The following is a 27,566-nucleotide window of genomic DNA, read 5'->3' as shown; positions in this document are numbered from 1 at the left end:
GTTTTAAAGTGCACTAAAATCTTCTTTTGATGAGATTAAGTAATAATTGCCTTTTTTTAAACAGGGGAAAATAGGTATATGCAGCCGCACCTATGAATGGAAAGTCAACATGCAGAAATAGAAGGTGCCAGCTTTATAAAAGTATGTTCTTTTCCATATAAATACAAATGTCTCATGTTACTTGTACATCTCTGAAAAATTTGGCTTGGTACTGTTAAACCAGATGTGGACCAGGATATTCTGACTATATTATCAGAGAAATACTAGTTCATTACAGTGACTTCACAGGAGGAACGTGTTTGTTCTGGCTAAAATCCTTACTAGTGCAAAACCAGTAGCTCCTCCGCAAAATGCACTAGCCCAGTACTAAGGCTGTTCCATCTGGAAAGAAAATTCCTTGTACAATTCCTTAATACACTATCCTCAGTGAGTACACACAGTACCAGACTTCAGCTCTTATGTGCTGCATGTCTCATTTAGATGCTGTGGCTATTTAGCCTCTTCTTAGACAGCATTTACAGAACTCAACAAAACTTACTAAATTAGCCCCGAGGAGGGTTGAGTGTGCTATTAACATGTGCAATAAATATGAGGCAATAGAATGGCAAGTTCATGAACCAAAAATGGTGAGTAGGGAAATGAGGCCTAGTAATTTCCCTGAGTAAGATCTGAGTAAGATGGTTGATGAATTCTGCATGTTGCACATTTTGGCTAAAAAAGAAAAAAACAAAACACCACAACATACCACCTCAGACTCACACTCATGCCACTCAAAGAGGACATTGTTTTGCTAGCAGGAAAAATGACCAAAGGAAACATGGTTTGCTGTCACCACTGTCTCACCCTCATCATTTTCCCCACCACTGAGCCTTTGCTCCATCTGGAAGGCGTAGCTTGACCAGGTTGGACAAAGTGGATCCTGGTGTTACAACCACCTTTATAGGATATGAGAGTCTTAGTGACCTGGAATATAAAATTCTAGACCTTCATGCCTTTTTCCTTCACTGGTTTTAAATTTTTTCAATTAAACCTATCCTCCTTGAAAAAAGTACATTTCTGAGTGCAGAGACAGCCATTTAACAGCTGCTTTGAGCGTGTCAGGGCTCAGAATGCACGAAGAGTTCATGTTACTTTTGCAGTCTTTTCCAGTTCACAGAAAACAATTACAAAAAAAAAAAAAAAGAACAAACAAAAAACACACCACAGACAGAACTGTCCTTGTTTCGCCTGTTCTTTTTCTGTTTCCTCTTGCCTGTTATTATCCCTGTGTGATATTGTAAAAATGAATTTATCTTGCCATTTTATGATGGAGGTGGAGCAGATAAAGACTGAGCTACAGAATCATGAAGATCATCTTTCTGCTCAAAACCTGGGGCTCTGCTTTCTGTCTAATCTTTAGTTGATCATGTTCTTTGAATCCTTTGTTTCACCAAAACAAGCCCTTGGGTTTCACAGGTCTGAAACTGCGTGAGAGGAGGAAAGGGTAAAACATCTCCCTGTTAGTTGCAGTCCCAGCCTCAATCAGCCTTCTTTTCCATTCAGTTTGTGTTCTGACTGATCTCTGATACAATACAGCCCATGAAGGTTCCTGAGTTTAGTGATTTCTTCCTACTTTTTTGTCCCAGTCAGCTATCCATTGCCTTCTAGAGCTAGCTGCTCTCCCATGCAACTGTGGCTGGTTGTTCTGACTGGCACACAGCCCCTGTGGAGTCAGTCACCCAGTGCTAAACCACGGGGAAAGCCCTAGTCTTCCTCACAGTCATGAAGATCTTAGCTGATAGTTTCTCATTGAGGTACCAGTGGGTTTGACTTGGCTCAGCCAGATCTGCCAGTATGCAGCAAAATTAATTCATTGGCCATAAGCATGTTTTCTGGTGGCTTCTGTCCAGGAGACTTGCCCCACTCAACAACAAAGGGGACAAGGCTTAAGTGGAGCAGTTTTAGCAGCTGTGTACTGACAAGTTTGGAAGAAAAACTGCATTCTCTCAGCTTATTAAAAGCAGAAGCAATAGCTTGCTAAAAACCCTGTGATGACCTGTCCAAAAAATGTGTGGGTTTGGTTTCTTACTCCTCCCAGCCAGAACTTTATTTTCACAAAGCTCAGCTGATAATTGACACACTGGGAAAGACAAAACAAAACAAAAAACAAACAAACAAACAAAACAACAACAAAAAAAAAGGCAACAAGACAAATTTCCATTTTTTCACCTGATCTGTAGAGACAATTGTTTTCTGCAGCGTCCCAACTCCTCTGCTACAGATCAGTGTTGGTTACTTGCTGGTTTTCTCTTCTGTCTTTAGCAACAGATACTCCTTTCACTTACCACTCACACAGCAGCAGGGTATGCGGTGAAGCTGTCATGTGAAGTCAAGTTGTACAACAGTATGCTTAACTTAGACTTACCTAAACAAGTGCCTCCAGTGTGATTCACTTCCTAGAAAAAGCCCCTTGGGCTAACACCTGGGTTTCTTCATGACAAAGTCCTTTATATAGGCATATGCCTGGCCTCATCCTTCTAGTTAAAATTCAGAAAGTGAATCAATAGTCAAAATTCAACTCAGTGATCTGCTTTTTTGTTTTGTTTTGCTTCAGCTACAGCACCTGGACTTTAAAAAAAAAAAAAAAAAAGGTATAGAGTGTGGTTTGGATCCCCTGGAAATGGAAGGGGATCTTAAGTGTAGAAAACAATTATCTCGAAAGGCAAGTCAGTATTGTTGGGAAAGGGAAGGTCAGACCACCCAAACACCCTGACCAAACAAACAGCAGCACAGAGATTCCTTGGTTCCTCGTACACTCCTTTCGGACAGCAATAGAAGCCTGCGTGTGAATGCAAAGCAGCCATATTTTAACCTCGGCCCACTTCCAACTCATATATTCTCAGTCCAGCTGTAACAGTCTCAGATAAAGATAATGAAGTAATGATAAAAATAATAAACTCAATAAAAAAAAGTCTATAATAAAAATATATACAAATTAAATACTTTAAAATTGTTGAGAGTATGTGGTGTGATATAATAGTGATATAATGTATTAAGTATATGTAATATAATATAATGTAGAATATAAATAGGTCATATATAAATATACAAAATATATATAAAAATACTTTTTAAATGATAAAAAGAAAGAACTCTAATAAAAATCATCCCAGTCCAACTGTCCCCAGGTTTTTGAGCCAGAACTGTGTGTCCAACACCCTCACATGTCATTATCAAAATAAGAAAGGGTTAAAAAAAAGAGTAAGCCCCTTTGATTCATTTCTAACAGCCACAGTAACATTGTTGAAATAACAGAGATGGACTGCTGGTGAGCATCAAAATGCATTTAAAGGTCTTGCAACTAAACTCTCTCAATTTAATTGTAATCACTGGACAAGGCTTATTGCTCCCTGAAAATATAGCTGAATAGAGCACCATTAGCCTACACCAAGTGGGGCCGATGCTCTTTGAAGAGGCCACCACAAGGAATGGAAAAAGGAAGAGATACAAGATACCCACACGTATGGGGTGCCAGGCATCACCCTCTTGCTCAATCCTCCTTTAATGGAAAACTTTTGTCAGGGTAATACCTTTACGTCCCTTTTGGTCTCGGATTCCTATTGCAAAATTAAATGAAACTCCTGAAAGTCAATGAATGATAACAGAGCAATTAGATCGTTTCAGCAAGGTGTACTGGCCTGCACACTGGTGTAGCAAGCTCCTAGGGTTAACTTGCAATATGCAGCTCATCAACCATTTTCTCCAGGACTAGACAAGGTGTAACCAACACGACTATAAGCACAAACTAACACACATTCGTCCACTTATTCACACAGAAAAACAGCAGACCACTCCAGTTGCTTCTGACTGAATCATCAGTGCGCTTTTTTTTTTTTTCTGGGGGAAAAGTGGGGGACATTATTTTCAAACAAATTTATGGCTGGGTCTTCCAAAGCACATTACCAGTCAAGTGTCCTGCCCTCGGTGCTTCTTGACCACTGTAATTCATAGTGAACATCTATCTCTTCAGAGGACCTTTTACACAAACCTCATTTAAGGACATCTACAATTTCCCTGTCTTAAAAGATCATTTTCTTGCAAGTCATTTCCTAAACTGAGAGGTTTGATCCTTGCTTAATTTGTTGGAATTTCTCTTAATAGACCACATAGATGAATTTCCTTTTCATTTAGGCCTCAAACTCCATGTAAGATCTGATATGTGGAATTTTTTATTTTGGTTGTAACATTCTGCTGTCTGGGGCCCATCTTAACAAACCTCTAGTTTTAGCCAAGACCTTCCATCCCAGTCTTCCTCAGCTAGCCGCACCGCTCCATGTCTGCTGTGTGTGCAGTGCTGTGTCCCACACTCCCATCACATGCTGCTTCCTGCCTCTCCTGCAAGCTGGCACTCAGCAGGGAGACCTTTTTTTCTACCTTGGCAGAACTTCTTTACCAAGTCAAGGCTTTCCACAGACAAAACCACACACTTTCTCCCACCTTTTAGTCTGGAAAAGAAAAGCCATGAATGAACTCAGGCTTTGTTCCTGTCACTTTTGATGCATGAGAAGGGCAACATAGATGTACCTTCACACCTTTGCTGTTAATACCAGAGCACACAGTAACACAAACACATACAAAATCTATCCTTTCCCCTAGCCTTAGATTTCTCAGTACCCACAAAATCTGTGTCTCGGGGCAGGGAGGGATGCTTACTTGCACAGACTTTCATTTGATGACTTTACAAATTTATGTCTGTCCAGTTTCCCAGACACCATTTCTTAGACAAGGACCCTGATGCCACTGCTCATCACTGAGTGATGGCAAGTAGCGAAGAAAGGAATATCTCTGAAGAAGCAATTCTGATAAAAAGCAAGACGGAAACAGTTTTTCCCATTTGCAGTGTGACCTTCAACCCTTACAGCTATCTATGTTGTTACACTCTATTGATTGTCCTTCAGATAAGCACGCTGATCTGTTACGATTCATTTAACCATCCTATTTACTTGCTTGCCTTCAAGGTCACAAGATAAACTTGCATCCAGCTGCCTGATGAACCCCTGAAAAGCCAATGGATGGTTTCTCCACATATCAGACTCCCCTGCTGTCCAGTGACCTAAATAATTGACCTCCCCCATCAAGCCTTTAACAGTTTGTTTCTGATGGGCAGCTTGCTAACAGAGCTGCAGTTTTCAGTATCTATTATCTGTGTCTGAAGCAGAAGAAGATTCCACCATTAATGGCAGGACCACATTAGTCCCACTTCTGCAGGTGGCTATCCCTTCACTAAAGGCTGCCTTGCCTGTTAGATACAAGCCTGCTTTGATGCTACAGCAGCCACATCTCAGCCAACATTTTGACACAATTGTCTATGAAAGGATGATTGCAAAACCTGCTAGTAGAATTTGATATGTATGATCTAAAGGCACAACCAAAACCACTGAACTGGTGTAGGCCTCCCAGTTTGGACACCATTGCGGTTGAAACTCCCTTGAAACGTGCTGTGGTTGGAGAAAATTTGTACCCTGGCAGTGAGCCCTGCAGGGCAGCCATGGACTTCTGTTCATTGGTTTCCAACGGTTACACTTACAAACACTTTGCTGGATCTGCAATATCGAGGTAAACATGGCTTTATTAACTTTAGTGAGAAAAAGAACACCAATTAGTAGTCTCAGGAAGGTGGATCAGGATAGGAAAGTTTTAAGTGATATACTGAGTATGGGCATGGCTGTTGCCAACCCAAAAGCTTCACCTCCTGCACACACACCTTACTTTCACCACAAGCGGTGCCAGAAGGTGGTGGTGGTGCGAAGCATCTGGAGCCCTTGCAAGCTTGGCCCATAGGTTCTGCTCTCCTCCTCCCAAACCCACATTTTCTGCAGTAATACCGTGCACATCCTCTCCAGCATTGACAAAATTAATTTACCTGCTTTCAGAGCCACTTTGCATCTCTATGCATAGCACAAACTGGGCACAGCTCCTGAGCTAGATGCACTGCAGCGCAACAGTGCACACACAGGGGGTACAGGAGGTGAGGGGTGCCAACCGAGGGGAAGGAAGGGCTAGTTTGCAAACAGTGCAAGAGACAGGGAAGTGACAAAGAAAAAACGTGCTTTACAGCTCTCAAAAGCCCATTTGCAGCTCCCCCTCTAAGGGCAACCATAAAGGAGCAATGTAGGAAGAACACATCTACAACATATCCACTCCCCTGAAGGACTAATTCTGCTCCACTTGCCTCTCCACAGCCCATACAGATAGGAGTGCCTGATGGGACTTGAGGGAATGTCAGGAAGATGTGCCAGGGAAGGTTCAGGTTGGACATTAGGAAAAGGTTCTTCACCCAGAGGGTGGTGGAGCACTGGAACAGGCTCACCAGGGAGGTAATCACAGCCCCAAGCCTGACAGTGTTCAAGAAGAGACTGGACAATGCCTTCAGACACATGGTGTGAAGTGTGGGCTTGTCCTGTGTAGGGACAGGGGTTGGACTCGATGCTGCGTGATGCTTCCAACTCAGGACATTCTCACTGTTTTACAGAGAGCTTCATAACCCCTGCCAAGCCAGAGGAGGTGTGGACACAGGCTTGCTGCTGCCCTCTGAAGGCATCACTCCCTCTGCAGGTGAATCAGCTAATCACAATTACTCAGGAAAAAAAAAAAGGGGGTGTGGGGGGAGGGTGCAGCTCTTAACCAATTTCCATTCCACATTATAAACCCGGAGCAAAGAAGGACAGCAATAATGATGCAGACAGCCAGTGGATTAGATTAAGCACCGGGGAAAGTAAAAGAAATAAGCTTTTAAAGATGGACTTTTTCAGTTGTTTGGCTGACAAGCATGGGTGTCTTGTTCACGCCAGCTTACTCACTATAAACTAGGAGCAAGCTCTTGGCAAATGCTGTCAGGCCTCATTTCCTTGGGCATTTATTTTCACTTCGAAGAGCTGAACTTTTAAAGACTAGGGGATGCTCTGATGGAGGAATGACTAGATGGTGGTAGCCGCTTTTTGCCATTGTGCTGTTAAGTATCAGCCACCAGTTTTAACCAGGACTATGAGTGCAGTGGGCAGCATGTGTCCAGTCTGCCACTGAGGTTTCAGGGAAGAAAGATGTCTAACATTTAAGAGCCAGAAAACAAACTGATGGTATCTAGCACCAGCCTGAACAGAAGAGCTCAGAGGAGTTCTATCTGCACTACCAAATGCAGTGATTCTCAGCGTGTAACAGCTGCCCACTGCTGTCTCCTGAGGAAAAAAAAAAAGAAAAAAAAAAATCACAAGAAATCCCCTCATCTCTCCCCTCCTCAGCACCCACTCAAACTTGTTAAGGGGAGTCATTACAATCCCTGAGATTCAAAGTCCCAAATGCATACTGGAGCTCCCCTCCCATCCCCACCAAAGGAGACAAAGAAGAGGATTAGAGCAGGGTGTTTCTTGTAAAAATAGTGCTTATACCACCTGAGTAGGACTTTTCACATGTACCATCAGTCCCCTGCTTCTGAACAGCCTCTCCCACCCTCTCATCTCTTATATCCAACCACAGAGCAAATAAATGATAATTCATTGGCTTGAGATGAGCCTGCAGAAAGACAGCAGGTTTAGCACTTGTAGTAGTAAAGCTGCCTGGTAGAGACAGATACGCAGGAGACAAGGGAGGACTTCTTACTGCTGCAAAAACCATGGACGCATGTTAGTCGATAAGCATCTAGTGTGAAGTGGATTAAAAACCCAGAGTGGAAAAGAGGGCTTACGCACCAATAACTGGCAAAAATCAGTCTAACAGGCCTACAGGGTAGGTGATCTATGGTACAGATGCTGTGGTTTATTTAATGACATTTAATATATACAAATTCTGTTACTTTCCTGGTGGTCCTGGTGCAGTACTGACTTGAACTCTGAGTAACTTGTAACTGGCCTATCTGCTCTTGGAGAAGCCCCATGAGCTCACAGAGCTCACGCTTTCACATTAAAAAAAAAAAAAAAAAAAAAAAAAAAAAGAAAGAAAATTTAATTATTATAGCAATTGCATAGAACTCCTGAGTATGAGCCAGTGCAGCTGTCTTCATAAATTATGAAAACGGAAAAAATGATTCTGTGACTTGACTCTATTTTCCAATGTAACAAAGTCTATATTAATCATGCCACAAGAACTGCAAACTAGCTCTTGGCCTAAGTGTGAGTTAGGTCTGAAGCCTAACGACAAACACTTCAAACAGCAACTCCCTGAATATTGCTGTAATTTATAGCTGCTGCAAAACTGCTCTCTACTATGGTAGAATTACGACTAGGTGAGACCCTTCAAGCCATTTTATTTTTAGGGTTGTTTTTCATGGAGTTTGCTTTCCTTTTGCTCATTGAAAAATATGATAACCAAACTGTAATTGAGCCTCTACCCTACCTTCTGTTATACCAATTATCTGGGAAAATATTGATCTAGTCAGCTATTTTCTTTGCCTGTTTCTTCTTTCTTGTCCTCTTCCATACATTCACCCACACAGATATGCCTCCTACATGTGCACCATTATGTGTGGCCCAGAGAGTGTGCTGGCCATACAAAACTAATTAATAACTACAATTTTCAGTTTCCTCACTGGAATTGTCATTTCTTTTTATCATTTGAACGGGAGAAATGCAGCCCAAACTACTAATATACCCCAAACTGCTGCTTCTTGTGTACTTAGGACAGTTTTCACTAGACCTGGAGAAGTGCTTGGGGCAGGATTCGTCACCTGAAAAGGGAGATGTAAACTAGCAGAACGGTTACACAGTACTTACTCTCCAAGGTGGGAATAATGGTTGAGTATAACCCATACCGTTGGGATAGCAAGGCGGACAGTGAGGTCTTTCCAAATAAGTAACAAAATACCATTATTGTGCTGCCAGATCCTCGTTCGACATTTGGAAAATGAATAGGATGAATAATTATCTCCTCTTTGCCTAGGGAGATAACAAATACTTGCCATACTCTTCTCACTTTGAATTAAGAGGAGAATGTGTGGTGACTTTCCAATGGAACTGGAGCATTTCTGAGTGAGAAACAAGCTGTGGGCTGAACTTCCAGTTCATGTCCCCCTGGGAAACAACCTAGGCTCCATGGGCCATCCATGCCAGGGTAAGTCTTGCTTTCTCACCTGCTTTCCTGAGCTCCACTGCCAGGCCGCTCCACCTGGGAAGTGGTGCAGGCTCTGCGAAGACCCAGGTGAAGAGGGCAGCCAGGGAGCGCAGGCAACCTGGTACCCCACCTCTTCTGGGAGTTGAGATGCCAAATTTGTGCCTTCATATAAAGCACACATTCCTATCAGGAGTGGGTGGCTTACCACAAAGGGCAGGCCAACAGGAGGATGCATTTTCCCAGCCTCCTTTCCAGCCTATTGAAGACATGCCACTGACCAAACTGCCTGGAAGATTCGCAGTGTTATGGAAAGAGCCTGAGTCTGGCTTGGGGAGGAGGGGCCCCAGCCTCATGGCATGGACAGGTGCCTCCTGCACTAAAATCAGTGGATAAAATATAATCACTTGCTTCTGATGGCTAAATAGATTTTTATCTGCCTCTAAGTTTCAGTTGTGAATGAGGAGAGGAGCTTACTTTTGCTTGTATAGCACTGATACTTAGAAGTCACCCTTCTTCAGCCTTTTCTAAGTCTAAGACAGACCCATACAGAGTGTGAGTGTCGCAGCAAGGCCCCATCTGCAGCCTGCAGTGCAGGGAACAGCAGCTTGTGCTCTTAGCACAGAACATGCAGTTCTGGTTCTGGCAGCTGGGTGCAAATCAGTGTCACCAACCTTGGCTGAGTTTCTATACAACTTAACTCTCCTTTCTCTTGCTGGAAATCCTCGCACACAATACAAGGTGTGTGCCTGGTCCAGGAGACCTGCTGCTGACATGGGGATGGAGCCAGGTTGGGAAGGAACAGGGAATCCAGCTAGCGAAACCGGCTACTCTAGATCTACAGCAGAATTAAGAAGTTCACATAAGTAAGTAAACCATAAACACCATAGTCTGTCCCTCACCAGACACTCCATTTCTGCTCCCTTGGACACACAGGCTGCCTGCAAGAGCCAAGCATTTTCAGTCTGTTTACTCAGGTTTGTAAACATCAAGAGCATTCCTTCCAGGGGAAGCCATTGTCATTCGGACCTAAAAAGAAAGTGCAACACCCTACATCCAAACCCTGCAGTGCTCCCTCTGATGCAACCAGTGACAGCATCAAGATCTATTGCATTTCTTTAGAAAACAATAACACAAAAAACCCAAACCAACCAAACAAAACCAAACAAACAAAAAAAAAGCCCTCACCAAACAACAACCAGATTGCTGCCCACCCATCTGGGCAATGAAAAAACTCTGCTTGCGAGCAATAAAAACATGCTGCTTGCCTATGGGGGATGTCAGGAAAAAGGTCAGTTTACTAAGAATAAATCACTTACCTTAACAAGAGGAGACAGAGTAAAAACACAGATTTGGTGTGATGGGAAGTGACTCAATCTAGACAATTACCTGGTTAGAAGATAACAGACAGACTTTGGGAGGTGGTGAGAGAAATCTCTTCTTCCTGTTCTTACAGCTCTTACAGGAGGTTTTCTCAAGTGGATTGACCATGAGGGTAGAAGAGACCTGCCCTGTGCCCCTGTCATGTCTGTGTGACATGGTGAACAGTGAAGAAGTATAACCCCAGAGCAGAACCCTGAGAATGAAAATGTTTCTCATGCCTAGGCTCTGGCCCGGGGACAGATTCTTTGCTCTTTGCTTCCAGCGGACTGAGCTGCTGCAGGCTGAGAGCCTCCTCAGCAGAGGGTGGCCCCTCAGCGTTGCCCCCAAGTCCACCCCCATGGTCCTGAGGTGCCACCATTGCACTGCCATCATGACAGCTGCAGGGTGCAGCTTTCTGAGCCAGTCTGCCTGTAAAATGGATGGGCTTACAGAAGCTTGTGCATCTCCTGTGGCTATAAAAGTGATGCTCAAGACCAGACCCCAGTGTGGTTTATAAAACAAGTTTTGTTTACTTCAGTTTAGCAAGTAAAGCCACCAGCTTTAATTTTCCTTAAAAAAAACCAAAACAACCAAGTAAGCGCATGATTCAGAGTGGCTTGGTGCAAATTTTGGCAAAGTAACACACAAAATACAAATAATTCAAATTATACTTACATGTAAAACAAAATAAATGCAAGTTAAAACTAGGAGTGGATTCCTATTAGCCCTAGAGATTATGCAAGAGTATTTCAGAAAATAAATAAATCATCCTAATTTTTACCATAAAAGAAGGCACTGCTCACTAATCCAAATGGTTTGGGTATTCACAGAAGGCAAATGGGTTAGATGAAAAACAGGAAGAAGAAAAACATTCATACAAGTGAACTGAAATGCTGCAAGGTGATCACTTCCCCACATGTCCCATTGTGACTAAAAGAAGGCTTTAAATCACTACAAGGGGCCAAACAAATTCTTTTTACGCAGGATCCCATAATCTGCCCCATGCTGGAGGGATCACAAGATGAGACCAGCATGGTCTACTAGGTTTGGCTGCCGCCACAGAGATTCTGAAGCCCCACCACAATATATGGCCACCCTGCAGCAAATGACAACAAATAATTTCACCTGGTCAGTCCAATTTATGAACTGGAGGGTAATTTATCATAGAATCTATCTGAAGCGAAGACTGCTTAAAGCCACATCTACCTGGACCCTGCATGCTCCAAGGAGGAGGCAGCCAGCACTCTGTTCTTCAACATGTAAGCTCAGCTGGTGGTCAAAAGACTCAGTATTTCCCCAACAGTTAGGGTGCCTTAGGTGACTGCAAGAAAAAGCAGGCCCTTTCAAGTATCTCTTTCAACATTTGCAAACCACAAGAGACAAAGCAACACCCTTGTTTATGAAGGCTGTGTGACTTATGCTCATCACTGATATTTTCGATGCTTTGTTACCAAATGATAATCTGCTTTCTTTTTGCTGCACATGCTACTAAGGCCAAATTCTGACAGGTCAGAGCTGTACTCTCAGTGCAACCAGTGGAGCAGAACATGTTTAATGACCAACAGAAGCATGGCAGATTCTGCAGTTAATGTCATAACATGGAAAAAAACATCCTGAGGGCTCATCCTAACCTTGTATTTTCTTGTCAAGACAGACTTATTTACAGTCAGTACCACAGGGACTAGATTAAAGTGGCAGTGGTGTTATATCCACATTTTTAATAGGATTTGACATTTAAGGCAGCATTTCAATTCACCTCTAAGCTTGTAATTACACTTGTAAATCTGCTTAGCAAGACATCAGCAGAGTGTCCCAGGGGATTGCTCAAACAGATTGGTTCTGTTCCCATAGAAACAGAATTTGAGCAGCAAGTGATGCTACAAAGCAGACACTGCAGATTGTAGTGCCTGACACAGACACTTGCAAACTGGACCCACTCCTAATCTTCAAAATAAAAACCAAGACTGCTGCAAAGTGCTTTATCTTAAAAACAACACTGTCCTGAGTCAGATATCACTGGAGGTCAGGAGCACTTCATGAATACACTACAGAGACAGGGCTCCTTTCTACACCCCACTGTTTATCTTTGGTGTCACAAAATCTGCAAGTGCTAAAAGTACCAGAGCAGCCCAAGGATGCAATCGTGTTCATCACCTCCTGATCTTGAATCATGACAGTCCAGTGCTGAGAAGCACCTTTTTGCTTCTCACACAAGTGCAGACTCTGCCCAGTGCCTCCTTCCCAAAGGAAACCATTTAGATTTCTCATTTCATTATAGCCCTACCACCACCAAAATTTTGAGGGCAAATTGATGCCAAATGTCATGACTATATTTTGCTCCAAATCTACATATCCACCCCTCCCTTTGCACCCAATTTTCACCATCAGCCCCAAACATATGACTGGAACAAAAAAAAGTACATATGAAGTACTCAGCTGCAACCCCATGTATACTCAGTTCTCTTCAGGCCTGGGAAAAGTCTGATTTGTTTGGATTTTTCATCCATTCTCATGGTAGGCAAAGTGAACTATATCACAAGGCACGTGAGCAGATCTTTCTGCAGGATGCAAATGGTTTCATCCCTGAGTACAACTTTAAAAGATAAAAATGCAGTCCACAGCCATCACCAGCCTAGTGCCAGAAGCAAAGAGAACATTTAGCACTGAGCTCTTTGGTGCAGGAACAAAGAACAAACAAGCAGCACAAAGCTGAGAAAGATGAAGAAAATAAAAAAAGGCTAATTTGTATCATACCAAAGAAACAGAAGGAAACCTAAGGCCAAAAAGTTTGGACTAGTAGAGGAAGAAAGCTTACAGAAGGTAGACTGGACTGTTCAACAGCGAAATGTTTGCAGCCTTCAGTGCTCATTTAGGAGCAGCCTGCTACCTCCATCAACAATGATCCCTGACAGGTAAGAAAAACAAATCTAGAGAGTATTCCCAAAGAGCCGTAAGATCCTTCAAGGCCGTTTCAATGACATGAACATAACTCATATTTTTCTCTTTTTTCCTAGCAGGGATGACATGATGCTTTGTCCAGCTTAGCGCATACATTTCTCCTCTCCTCAGCAAGACTTCTTCTAGCTGACAGACATGCAGTTCAGCTCTGCTGTGTCCTGCCTACCTGCTGCCTTGACTCCGTCTGGCCCATCGGTGATACTGGGCTCACTGGAGCACTGCCTGTGGCTAAAACTGGGCTGCAGGAGGAGGCATTTGTCAGTACTGTCTGACTCCTCAATCACCATCCCTGTGTGCATCATGGAGGCCATTGCCAGGAGCTGAATGTCTGAGTGAGCATTGGCAACAGTGTGGCGACGGATGCTACCACACTTCTCCAGGTAAGCCTCACCCTCCTGCTCTGTCAGTGGGGTCAGGGCCATCTCGCTGGGCTGCCGACACGTCACCACATGAGACGAATAATTTGGTACACCAATCTTAGGACGGGATCTAGAATACCGTCTCTCTGGAAGAGAAAAAGGAAGCAAGAAGGTCAACAGGGCACAGATAAAGCATCACCCAAACTACTAGGCTGGCCCCAGAGAACAGAGAGGACTCAGCATGCAGCCACAGCGTTCCACTTTGTTACCACCTGGGAAGAGTCAGGTGTTCATTAGTTCATAATGCTGGGGGTTTGGAAAGGAGGTCTGCTGCTCCACCAGTTAGGAGACACCTCCCCTCCTGCTGCAAGGTAACGGTGCTGCTGCCTGTGAGAAATGTGAGCCAGAAAGTAATGAGTGCAAAGGGACTTCCTTCAGCATCCTGATGGTCTCTCTCACCCAGGCGGGTGAGGACCACATAGGAGCTCTCATGTGCAGGTTCACTAAAATCAGTGCCACTAAAGTGGCACAAATCCCCAAAGAAACATCCAGTGAGGACCTGAGTTGCCATCCCTCTCTCTGGAAAACTTCTCTCAGGACATGCCATTAGGTGGTATCAAAATGAAATTCCTGATCCTTATACTGTGCTGCATCTCCAGCTGCCGAGGGAAAGGTGGTTCTGCTGGCATTATCCTGCTGTATTTTTTAAAAGATTATGCAAGAAAAAGAACGTTTCATCAACTTTAAAACATGCCTGGTTTTGTGGCTAGACATAGAAAACACCTAATAGTGCAGAGCAACAGCCCACAAACAGACCATGGGGAAAGGCACAGAAGAGACAGGCAGTACTTGAGGAGCACAGGTGACACAGAATTGACGGGTGCAGGGTCTATAATCTGCTCAGCAAAGGCATTAAGGGGGAAAAACACCAGGTTTAAAACTCAAACCCAAGGCAGTCCCCAGCCCTATATCGTGAACCACCATTTCAACTCTGACACTGAAAGCTTTAAGAAAAGCTGTAGTCCGAGTCTGTGCTTTGGGTTACTATAATTCACTTACCTAGTAGGTTGAATCAGACAGTATTTCTTTTCACTGGCTGTCTTTCACCACCATGCAGCATTGCCATGTGGTGTTAAATACCTCATGTGGTCTATTTCCAAAGCAGCTGATAAAGCTATTTCCTACCTGACTCTGTTTCTCTACAACTTCTTTGAAGTAGAAGGTCTCATTTCATAAAGTTGGAAGTCTTTAAACCATACAAAATATTTCCCCCCAAGACTGCAGAGCATAAGAGAGAAGGTAACAAAACGCATAGCAAAGCAGTCATCACTGAATGTTATAAAAGTTTTGGAAGCTTGCATCAGGAAGAAAAGCAGAAAACAAACTCTGTGTTGTTCCAGGCAAGAATGGATGAGCAGCCAAAACTCCATCACTAGCAACAGCCAAGCTATGACAAAAATTAACCCTGCTTTTGTCAGTAATACATTAATTCAAAATGGTTTCTTTCATGTTTTAGAATATGTGCAAACAATTTTTGAGGGTAGTTAGAGTAAATATACTCTTACATGCCTCCGCAGCTCAAGCCACAGTTTTGGAAGGCATTGGGAAAAAGTAATTTAAGGGAGGAGCCATGCAAGCACTCTTCCACTCAGCACCTGTCCTTGCAGCTCTGTCAGCAGCGGCAGGCAGGGCAGCAGCAGGAAAGCATCCTGGTACAGCACAAGCATCACCAAACTCAGCACACTGCATTAGTGTTCTGCTGCTGCTCACACCTGGGTCTTGGAAAGCATAGACAAGACCGAAATAACACTGGTGTCATTAGCAGTAGCTGCTTCTCCAACTTGATTAGAACTTATCAGGGCTTCTTCATTTCTCATTTCTGTGAAAAAAAGTGAAATATTGATACAAACAGAGAAAAGTCAGTGGTGGGGGCAGTTATATATTTGCAACATGACCAACCAAGGCTGAGATATTTAAACACGCTTAGGTACCCATTTTCTGTCTACATTATGAAGTCAGACACCTTTAAGAGCTGTTCCGTTCTTGAGCTGAGAGGAGAAAGAGAGCTCAGTAGCCTCTTGAGGTAATGGTACATTGCAATCCCCCACCCCCTCATTTAATATTTATATTATGTTTATCCTGAAGTGGCTTCTAAGTATGAAGAGGTGTCTTAACTGACCAGAAAGGTCTAAGGAGATTAAACTGAACTCTGCAAAACATCACTGTTTTCCAGACTCTACAGCTGCAGATTTTGTAGGCAAGGGCTGAATCTTTGTTCTTCTCTGTTCCTATACAACACGTTCAAAATGTAAACATACTTCATTTAAACAAGGACAGCTTGCAGCCCTTCCAAAAGCCCACCCAGCAGAAAACCATAAGGTCAGCCCCCACCACAAGTGATGCAGCTGTCTGGACCAAGATGCAGTGGGAGGAGATTTCCACACAGGTGTCAGCCTGCAGGGTGTGCCCTGCTCTTATACCAATACCAGATGGCAGCAGTGAGCACAGCTGTGGGAGGTGTGACCAGGTAGAGGAACTCCTCTGCTTAGTGACAGAGCTCTGAGAGGAGGTGAGCAGGTTGGAGTATCAGGGAGTGTAGGAGGGAGATAGACTGCTGGAGTCACACCCTATCCTCCCTCAGAAAGGCCCAGGACATAGACAGGGCACACAGTTCAGAGAACTCCCTACCTTCTTCTCTGCATGGTGGAATGTAGTGACTTGAGGGATAGGGGGCGATGGCAGAATGTTCCTGCCTGGTCCAGAAGGAGGAGTGTCTCTGCTGTGACTACCCCACCTTCCCAGGTTCCCTTGTACAACAGGTATGAGGCTCTGCAGGTGGAACCAAACAACAACATTGAGGAAGGTGGTTCAACTAAGTTGGAGGTGCTGCAGGTCAATCTGCATGCTCCATCAAAACAGCTGCTATGAAGAAAAAAGGCAGGTCAAGGTCATAGGAGACTCCCTTCTAAAGGGAACAAAAGGCTCAATATGCAGACCAGACCCACTTTTTAGGGATGTCTGCTGCCTTCCTGGCGCCAGGGTTCAAGATGTGAAGAGAAAACTTCCTGTCCTGGTAAGGCCCTCAGATTATTATCATCTACTAATTTTTCAGGTAGGCAGCAATGAGACTGCAATGGGAAATCCAAAGCAAATCAAGAGGGTCTTGAGGGCCTTGGGATGACTGGTTAAGGGATCAGGAGCACAAGCAGTGTTCTCCTCTCTCCCCCAGGTTGCACCATACAATGAGGGAAGATATAGGAAAATCCACCAGATCAATATCTGGCTGCAGGACTGGTGTCACCAGCAGAACTTTGGGGTTTTTGATCATGGGTTGGTTTACATGACACCTGGCCTGCTGACAACAAATGGGATGTACCTGTCTCAAAGAGGGAAAAGGATCCTTAGGCAGGAGTTTGCAGGGTTCATTGAGAGAGCTTTAAACTAGCTTTGAAGGAGGAAGAGGAGAAACCCAGGCACAGCAGAGACAAACCCAAGGGCAGCAACCCAACATTTGAGGGATGGCATGCTAGGGAGGCCCTTTGGTCTGCTGTCCTGGCAGAAGTAGGGGATGGAGAGCTGTGCGGTAGCGAAGACACAGGGATTATAGATGTGTTAGGAACCACAGAAGTACCTGAAAGTGGTCACAAAGGAATTAGGGCTCTTTACTGCATAAAGGTGACAGGATCAATAGCCCAGCTGAAGTGCATCTATACCAATACATGCAGCATGGGCAACAAACAGGGGACAGAAGCTATTGCAGAAAAACTACCATGTAGTTGCCTTCACAGAAACATGCTGGGATGATGCCCACAACCAGAGTACTGCATTGGATGGTTATAAACTCTTCAGAAAGGATAGGCAAGGAAGGAGAAGAGGCAGGGTAGCCCTATATGTTAGGAAGTGTTTTGATTGTGATGATAGAATCTTAGAATCATTTTGATTGGACAAGACCCTTAAGACTGTCGAATCCAACTGTAACCTAAATCTAGCACTAAACCATGTCCCTACGAACCTCATCTACACATCTTTTTAACACCTCTATACGTTGTGACTCAATCACTTCCCTGGGCAGCCTGTTCCACTGCTTCACAACCATTTCCATAAAGAAATTTTTCCTGATATCCAATCTGAAACTTCCCCGGTGCAACATGAGGCCAGTTCCTCTTGTCCTATCACTTGCTACTTGGGAAGAGAGACCAACACCCTCCATGCTACAACCTCCTTTCAAGTAGTTGTAGAGAGCAATAAGGTCTCTCCTCAGCCTTCTTTTCTCCAGGCTGAACAGCCCCAGTTCCCTCAGCCACTCCTCATAAGACTTGTGCTCTAGGCCCCTCACCAGCTTCATCACCCTCCTCTGCACTCTCCCTAGTACCTCAATGTCTTTCTTGTAGTGAGAGGCCCAAAACTGAACACAGTATTCAAAGTGGGGCTTCACCAGTGCTGAGTACAGGGGGACTATCACTTCCCTAGTTCTGCTGGCCACACTGTTCCTGGTACAAGCCAGGAATTCGAGGGATGGCATGCTAGTGAGGCCTTTTGGTCTGCTGTCTCAGCAGAAGTAGGGGATGGAGAGCTGTGCGGTAGTGAAGACACAAAGGTTATAGATGTGTTAGAAATCACCGAAGCACATGAGAATACTCACAAAGCAACTAGGGCTTCTCACTGCATAAAGGTGGCAGGATCAATAGCCCAGCTGAAATGCATCTATATGAATGCATACAGCATGGGCAACAAACAAGAGAAGACAGAAGCCACTGTGCAGCAGAAAAACTACCATGTAGTTGCCATCACAGAAACATGTTGGGATGACTCCCACAACTGGAGTGCTGCATTAGATGGCTATAAACTCTTCAGAAGGGAAAGGCAAGGAAGGAGAAGAGGTAGGGTAGCCCTGTATGTTAGGGAGCGTTCTGATTGTTTGGAGCTTAAGATGGTGACGATAGGGTTGAGTGTTTATGGGTAAGAGTCAGAGGGAAGGCCAACAAGGCAGATATCCTAGTGAGAGTCTGTTACAGACCACCCAACCAGGACGAAGACGCAGATGAAATATTCTGCGGGTAGCTGGGAGAAGTCTTACAATCGGTGGCCTTTGTTCTTGTGGTGGACTTCAACAAACCAGATGTCTGCTGGAAATACAACACAGCAGAGAGGAAAAAATCTACGACACTCCTGGAGTGTATGGAAGACAACTTCCTAACACAGCTAGTCAGTGAGCCAACTAGGGAAGGAGCCCCACTGGATCTGTTGTTTACAAACAGAGAAGGATGTGTGGACAATGTGACAGTCAGAGGTCACCTTGGGCATAGTGATCATAAAACGATCAACTTTTCTGTTCTTGGAGAAGTAAGGCAGGTGGTCAGCAGAACTGAGACTTTGGACTTCCGAAGGGAAGACTTTGACTTGTTTAGAAGGCTGGATGGCAGTGTCCCTTGGGAGGCAGTCCTGAAGGACACAGGAGTCCAGGAAGGTTGGTCTCTCTTCAAGAAGGTGATCTTAGAGGTGCAAGTGCAGGTTGTCCCCAGGTGCCAAAAGACAAGCTAGCAGGGAAGAAGACCAGTCTGGCTGAATAGAGAGCTTTGGCTAGAACTCAGGAATACAAGGACAACTTATAAACTTCGGAAGAAGAGGGAGGCTACTCAGGAGGCCCTGAAGTTATGCAGGGAGAAAATCAGAAGGGCCAAAGCTCAACTGGAGCTGAATCTGGCGACTGCTGTAAAAGGGAACAAAAATTGCTTCTATAAACACATCAGAAACAAAAGAAGGGCTAAGGAAAATCTCCACCCTCTGGTGGATGCAGAGGGAAACATAGTGACAGAAGACAAGGGAAAGGCTGAGGTACTATATACCTTCTTTTCTCTCAGTCTCTAATAGTAAGACCCGTTGTGCTCCAGGTACCCAGCTCCCGGAGTCAGAAGACAGGGATGGGGAGCAAAATGAAGGCTCCATAATCCAAAGGGATATGGTTAACGACCTGCTATACCACTTAAACACACACAAGTGTATGGGGCCAGATGGGATCCATCCAATGGTGCTGAGGGAACTGGCAGAGGTGCTAACCAAGCCACTTTCAATTACTTATCAGCAGTCCTGGCTAACTGAGGAGGTTTCAGTTGACTGGAAATTGGCAAATGTGACACCCATGTACAAAAAGGTCCAGAAGGAGGATCCAGGGAACAACAGACATTTCAGTCTGACCTTGGTGCTGGGGAAGGTCATGGAGCAGATCATCCTAACATCACATGGCACGCACAAGACGATCGAGCAATCAGGCCCAACCAACATGGGTTTATGAGAGGCAGGTCATGCTTAACCAACCTGATCTCCTTCTACAACAAGATGACCTGCTTAGTGGATGAGAGGCTGTGGATTTTGTGTACCTAGACTTCAGTAAAGCCTTTGACACTGTTTCACACAGCATCCTCCTGAGAAAAAAAAAAATGATTGCTCATGGCTTTGACGGGCATACTCTTCGCTGCATAAAAAACTGGTTGGAGGGCCAGGCCCAAAGAGTTGTGGTGAATGGAGTTAAATCTATTTGGCCCCCAGTCATGAGTGGTGTTCCCCAGGGCTCAGTATTGGGGCCAGTTCTGTTTACTATCTTTACCAATGATCTGGAAGAAGGGATCGAGTGCACCCTTAGTAAGTTTGCAGACAGTACCAAGTTGGGCAGGAGCCTTTATCTGCTTGATGGCAAGACGGCTCTACAGCGGGATCTGATTTGCTGGATCAATGGGCCAAGGCCAGCTGTATAAGGTTCAACAAGGCCAAGTGCTGGGTCCTGCACTTGGGTCACAACAGCCCTATGCAATGCTACAGGCTTGAGGAAGAGTGGCTGGAAAGCTGCTTGGCAGAAAAGGACCTTGGGGTATTGAACAGCCAGCTGAACATGAGCCAGCAGTGTGCCCAGGTGGCCAAAACGATCAACAGCACCCTGGCTTGTACCAGGAATAGTGTGGCCAGCAGGTCTAGAGGAGTGATTGTCTCTTTTTACTCAGTTCTGGTGAGGCCGCACCTCAAATACTGTGTTCAGTTTTGGGTCACTCACTACAAGAAAGACATTGAGGTACTGAAGAGATTATAGAGAAGGGCAATGAAGCTGATTAAGGGTCTAGAGCACAAGTCTGATGAGTAATGGCTGAGGGAACTGGGGCTGTTTGGCCTGGAGAAAAGGAGGCTGAGGAGAGACCTTATCACTCTCTATAACTACCTGAAAGGAGGTTGTAGCATGGAGGGTATTGGTGTCTTCTCCTGAGTAGCAAGTGATAGGGCAAGAGGAAATGGCCTCAAGTTGTGCCAGGGGAAGTTCAGATTGAATATTAGGAAAAATTTCTTCACAGAAAGGGTTGTGAAGCAGTGGAACAGGCTGCCCAGGGAAGTGGTGGTGTTTAAAAGGCATATAGATGAGGTTCTTAGGGACATGGTTTAGCGCAAGAGTTAGGTTATGGTTGGACTTGATGATCTTGAGGGTGTCTTCAACCAAAATGATTCTATGCTAAAAAGCCAGGACATATGAGAAAAAGAAAAATCATGGCCATGGTCTGATATTCACTTAATAGATAAATAAAAATATTCCCATGAGAAAAAAGTGCCAATTTTATGTGTAAACTTTTTGTCCTGCTGACAGAGCCAAGCCTGATGACTTAGAGATTGAAGTCCACTAAGAGCAAGTATAATATAGGAAGTAATAACATAAAATTATTCCTGCCCACCTTGGTGACCCTACCTTCACCTGAACTGGCAAAGATATCCTGAGATCCTTTTCTGCCACATCTTCAGGTGCTGTGATAACATGGTCAACTAGTATCATTAGTTACATCAACTATAGGCTTATACACAATGTATGTACTTGATTGCATATGTATACACTTGCTGACTAGCAGACTGAACAAGAGCTGACACACATGCCAGTGTTTCTAAGTCTGACACCATTTAGCTTTTTAATATAATCAGAATCTGGATAGGGAGATTGTAAAAACCTGCTAGTATCTAAGGCAACACCGACAGTAATTCATAAGGCCACGCTCTTCCCCTCAAATCTATATCAGAATGGAAACAGGGGCACTGGACCTCCTTCTCATGCAAAAAATAAAGTAAGGCTCCTAAGTTTTACTATACTGAAGTAACTACCATAAACCAGAAACACTGCAATGAGCAGAGCCCATAATTGAATGCAGGTTGCAAACCCACCTAGGAATCTGGTCAGACATGCAGGCAGCTTGTGCTGAGGCTCGTGCTGCTGCAGCACAGTTGCTGTTCACCTAAACCATGCAGCTAGTTACCAGCATGAATATATTTATGCTAAAAGCAGACCCACATTTAGTCAGCATTCACAAGGCATGTTTTTTAAGTAGGCAAGTAATTGATAGCACGTTATCTTCAGTGCATACTTTAGTTTGGAGAAACTAAACTTTAACTCCTCTCCTCCCTTCTTTTCTGTTATAGTCAAGCTGTTACTTCCTATCCCAGAAACAGCAGCATTTCACCATACTCTTCTTGCCACCATGACCTTTTGAGATGACAGGGCGCTGCTCAGACACTGCTTCAGATGCAGCTGAGTGCAAAACACTTGTAGAAGACAGCAAAAGAGTTAACCAAGTGACAGCAAAGGCCAGTTTTGAAAATTAATGAAATTGTCCTCCGTCTCCTCTTATCACAGCCTTATCCATCAACTAGAAAAATGCTAGCATTTCACTGGTGGATTTGGAAACCCAACTGTTTAAGTATCTGATTGCCTTTGATAACCTAGACCTTGATCTGTGCCCATCCATGACCATAAAATTTCACAGAAGTTGGGAGACAGGAGGGAGGAGGAAAGTGGTGGTGGTGTGAAATAAACTAAAGAGGTCAAAGTGCAAACTTTATCTGATGTATCCACAGGTATTATCCAACTTCCCAGCAGCACAGGAGTGGTCCCGTATCCTGCTATCACAGCAAAATGGGTAGGACTCCAGTGAAACGTGTTGGAAGCACATGTGACTGGTGGCACTCAATGGAAGAAGTTAGAAGAATTCCTCATTCACCCCCCACCAGCAAATGTTTTTCCTGAAGTTCTGGCTGTAAGATGTAGGACTGGGAAAGCTTGTCTGGGCAGTCAAAGGAGGACAGGTGCTGTGTCACTAACACAAGAAGAGGAATGACAGTTTGGTTGCCATCTATTGAGGCTACTCAGCCTTCAGCTTGAGTAAGGAAATAGGCCTGGCTTTTGACTTCTGAATTTACTAAATCAGTTAAGACCTGATAGGTCTCTGCTCATATTTTCTCCCCACAACAGTAGCAGAGACATTCTTATGACATTAAGCAATGTTTTCTAACGCCAAAGGTGAGAGCTGCAAAAAACTACAGAAGAGTTGAGGAGCTGCCCTCAGTGGAAGTTTTTAAGAGCAGGCTAGCTGTAGAAATGGCTTACATACAACTGACCTGGTAACAAAAGAGAGAGACGGACAGTAAGGAATTTCTCACTGTTTATTCTCTTCAAGAGAGGGATGACTTGACTCTTTTGAGGAAAAAATACCCATAGACTATTTTTGTGCAACAAAATTAAAATCCTTTATGATGAGAGTCAGGTAAAAATAGGTTAAACTCTGAACATTCACTTATTGCTTTACTTTTCCCCCTTTACTTTCTCAGCCACAGTCTCTTAAGGCAGCTGTCATGCATAGTTTAACTATACATTTTTATCTCTCTTTTGGTGCATTATGGCCGGGAACATAAACTGGGAGGAGGTTTTAAGGGTTTTTTTTCAAGCAAACTCAAATCACCAGTGATGTTTGGTTTAATACACGGAGGGAATAGGGAAAATGTTTTATCTTCTTCCCTATTCCCCATTTAAACATTTTTTCTTAGACAACTGGATCCCTTCAGCATATTCCATCTTTACAATGCAGGTTTTGGCTATTTTAGATAGGCAAAGGAGGAAAGGTGGTAACAGAAGAGCAGGTGAGGACACTGCCCTCCACAAATCCCCTCTGTGAGCTGTCCTGTCCTCTTTCACACCTATTCCTGCTGCACTCCTCTCTCACTTCAAATAAAGTTTAAGATGCAGCAGCCTTGCAGGCTGAAGCCTCAGGTGTATTAACAGCCACAATCAGACACCTTCAGTCATATTTCTCAACACTTGTTCATCTTCAACGCTCCAGTCCAGAGCGCAGTTGGGTCTCCACAGCATCTGCTGAGAATGCAAAAGCACACCCAAAGCCCAACAGGGCATTACCAAAAAGCTACTACAGGGAACCTACTGGGCTTCATCGGCATTACAGGTTGTCCAGTGAGAGAAGAAATTAGTTCTGAGAAAGCAAAAAAGTGACAGAAAAAGAGAGAGAGGAAGAGAAAAAAGTTTAAGGAAAATTAACCACCTCCACAGCAGCACTTTGAAAATACCAAGGTTATTTGTGGAAAAGTACTGCACTGCTGCCAATGTTGTGTAATGCAAGCACATTTTCCTCCTTTCCTCCTGCTCAGCACGGGGTGGAACAGGGGCAAAATGCCGCCCTGGAAATACACAGAAAGAAATGACATCTAGGATTAAAATAAATACTACTTTAAGGCACATAAACTTTACAAGGCTAGTCCGCGTGATGATTTTTTTTAATGACACTAATGCCTTGCTCAGCTGGCCGAAATCCAGAATGACTACTTCAGTACAGGTCAGGCAGCTACCTTTCAAACTATCCCAGCAGCATGCAGATCTCCATAAACAGCAAACCAATCAAATTAGTCAAAGCTCAACATTTACAAGGGAACATGGTCTAGATTTAGCCTCACAATCCAGTCTGTAAATCAATGCTGGACTATATAATGAAGTTCACTTGCACAAAAAAATAGTTAATTGCTCATCAACCACAAGAACAAAAACCTGAGCCACAGTGTGCCTAAAACAATGCCATGAGCTGATTACAGGCACAGATCACCTAAGTCCTGATAAGTCCTTCTACTGCAAGACCATCTTTTCCCCTGTGCTGCTAAGGTGTAGTACAAGACAGCTCGTGTGTCTCCAGCTTGCTACAATTTGCATAGAAGCAAAGGCTAAAGCTTATAAAAAAGAGGAATGCTGGAGCTTTCTTCGCTACTTCTCTTTAAATTTTCTTGATTATCAGATCAGTATCACTATGTCCATTTCTTAGCTAGCCAATCTCTTCCGGCTGGCCATGTGTATAAGTAGAGTTCCTGGACCATATGTGGAGAAGTTTTCCACTGTAAGCCTCCCCTTCTTGAAATGAAGTGGCAGTTCTCTCACCTAGACCCATTTATCCACCATTTAAAATTCCATTAAAACAAACAGGCAAAACGAAACAAAAACAAACAAACCAAAACCCCACAAGCAAACAAAACCACAAACAAACAAACCAAAACACAAACACAACAACTTGTAATCCCTCAGAATGAGCATCTGACAGTTTTGCTGTTTGTGAAAGCTGGCTGGTGCAGCAGTGAGCATGGGAATCCAGGCAGCCAAAGTGGGCTAGCAAGCAGGGACACAGAGCAGGCAGTGAACGAGAAGGTGCAGACTCTCACTGAGGTGTGAGCAGTACATCAGGCATGGACCAGGATGTTTAAAAATCCAGTCTTTATCCAGAGAGAGGGAAGACTTCACACATGTTCGTATGCAGTCATGAGGCCGTAATAGTTCATTCAGTCATGGAAAAATAAAATGTCTGTCACAAAAATTTACATTCAGAAACATTAATCAGGACCTTCTAAAGGGTATTTTAGCCTTTGTTTCCTGTCTCTCCTGGAGTCATGAACTGTCTTATTTTCTAGCACAGATGTGCATCGCCTCACACTAATCAACCTGTGTACCCCAACAAGAGCTTCCGTATGATGTGCATGTCTTACCAAGCAAGCAGGTGGTACCAGAGAAGCTGTGATCCCCACACAAACACAGGTACGGCGATACGACCTGCCTGACTAGTTCTTCCAGCTGTACGTAGCCCTCACTGGGGCCAGCAGGCTCATGGACACTCTGAAATTCAAACATAAAAAGTCAACATTACACTTACATAGTTTTGAGTAAGGTTTTTGAATAAAGCCTGGGGTCTGTCAAATCTCTCTCCACCAGAATATCCCAACTATATTGGTAGACCATTTGGAGAAGCACAGCTGATAAAGCCAATTGGAGGTTCAGGTGCCATTCAGGTCAACCTCCTTCTTCAAATCATAGCTGTAACACTATGGACACTGAGCAGGTAGCTGTCTTTTTTCTGACCAAAGGAAAGGATGGTACAAGGTACGCTCACACTGCAGATTTGCACAGTGTAACTACAGCAATATAACTATACCATGGCAGTTCTACCAGGAAACATCTCTTTGTAGAAATGCCTTAACATACCTTGGGCAAAGCACTGTTCTTTTCCTAGGCAGGACTGCAGGAAAATCCCCCTCTGCAGTCTGGCTTACAGCTGGGAAGATGGTACGTAGCACTAACCAATTTAACAGTAATTTCAGAAATTGTTCACAGCCTTAACTTCCTGCTAAGCCTCAAGAAGCTCTTCTTCCTCAAATGCACCACTTTGAGACCCTCAATGCCCTCAAGATTATTTAATTAAAATACTTCAGGGAAATTGAGCTAGCACTTTAGTACCTCCTGCTGTTTTAGTCTGGGTCATTGGGAACATCAGAACAGCGAGAACTCATATAGAAATATCAGTTTAGCCACTTTGCAATTTTGGCTGTACTTCAGAAAGTTTTGTTTCCCACCGCTCATTATAAGGTATGTTGGAGAAGAAATAAAAGTGAGAGGAACCCAAAGCGCCACCTGTAATACAGTATTTTGGAGCACACTGAGGCTGGGTGATATAAAAGATAAAATAGCTGGTATACTTGGCTGTATTTGGCATGCTTCGAAAATATTTTCTTGAGGTCTGGATAAAGAAGATAGTCCTCACAGAAGGTCTGGTTCTTTTGAGAGAGGCCTCTGGAAGATAGATAGCATTTTTGCCTCATGAGAAAAGGTATTCCTTCTCTCATGAGCACTGCTCTGTGATTCTGCTCAGAATCCCAGCCAAGGGGCCAGTGTTGGGCAGCCAGCAGCCACAGCTTGTTCAAATTCCACAATCCACTGTGATGAAGACTCACCTTGTCATTGCAAGGCTGAGAAACCAGGAGAACCAGGGTACAAATAGGCATTCAAAGAAGCCTAGAGATTAAAATTTATGTGAAAAAAAGAGTCATGAGAATGTTCCTAGCTGGGGAGGAGAGGTACTGAGAAAAATACTAACATCAAAGAGCAGAACCCGTCTCTTTCACAGATTTCCTTACCTGCTCCCAGGAAATCTCAGGGCACTCAAATTCAGCTCTAATTTCTACATTTACCACTCCCAAACAAGGACACATCACTTGCCTTTCATCATACCCTCTCTATCTTCCCATTCTCCTTTTCAGGGTTCATATCAGTTCAATGAGGATGAGATACCCAAGTGGAGTCAAAGAAGAGCAGAGGCTCCCCACCTGCAGAATTAACAGCATCTGGACAATGGAAGCTGGGAGCTTTGTCTGGACCAGAGGAAGAATTTCTTCCAACTTTACTTTTAGCAAGACCAAGTCTCTGAAGCCAAGAAGAGCAATCTGACGGATAGTCAACTCCTGGCCCTAAAAAACACAGAAGGCAAAATCCAAGAGTTGGTAAAGGGACATGTGAGCATCGCACCAACACATGTATGCACACAGACAGAAGGGTTGTATCCTCCCCATTGCTACTGTGGCAAAGCAACCCCAAGCTGCTCAGGCTGAGGATTCATGGTACTCTTTGATCACTTCCCTCTCAGTCTCTGTCCCACAAAATTCTGAAATGAGTAACATCTCACCTAAGGCACC

At 44.0% G+C, this 27,566-nt stretch overlaps 1 protein-coding gene across 6 annotated transcripts in view; it reads right to left on the bottom strand.

The window, feature by feature from the left end:
• Nucleotides 1-27,566, bottom strand: part of PRR5L (proline rich 5 like) — an 83,052-nt gene that overhangs the window by 16,445 nt on the left and 39,041 nt on the right. For 3 of the 6 annotated variants that reach the window (XM_065839192.2, XM_071809097.1, XM_065839193.2), the window contains 3 exons: nucleotides 27,201-27,341; nucleotides 25,590-25,716; nucleotides 8,002-13,903 (listed from right to left, as the gene is read on the bottom strand). In XM_065839192.2, coding sequence (XP_065695264.1) covers nucleotides 13,521-13,903; nucleotides 25,590-25,716; nucleotides 27,201-27,341 — 651 coding nt within the window. In that variant the 3' untranslated portion in view covers nucleotides 8,002-13,520. Of the gene's footprint in view, nucleotides 1-8,001; nucleotides 13,904-23,206; nucleotides 24,246-25,589; nucleotides 25,717-27,200; nucleotides 27,342-27,566 lie in introns of those variants that run through there. The other 3 variants (XR_011739321.1, XM_071809095.1, XM_065839194.2) reach the window with 3 other exon arrangements.

Source organism: Patagioenas fasciata, chromosome 5 (assembly GCF_037038585.1).
Source record: "Patagioenas fasciata isolate bPatFas1 chromosome 5, bPatFas1.hap1, whole genome shotgun sequence".
Taxonomy (NCBI): domain Eukaryota; kingdom Metazoa; phylum Chordata; class Aves; order Columbiformes; family Columbidae; genus Patagioenas; species Patagioenas fasciata.
This window is presented reverse-complemented; position numbering and strand designations above follow the sequence as displayed.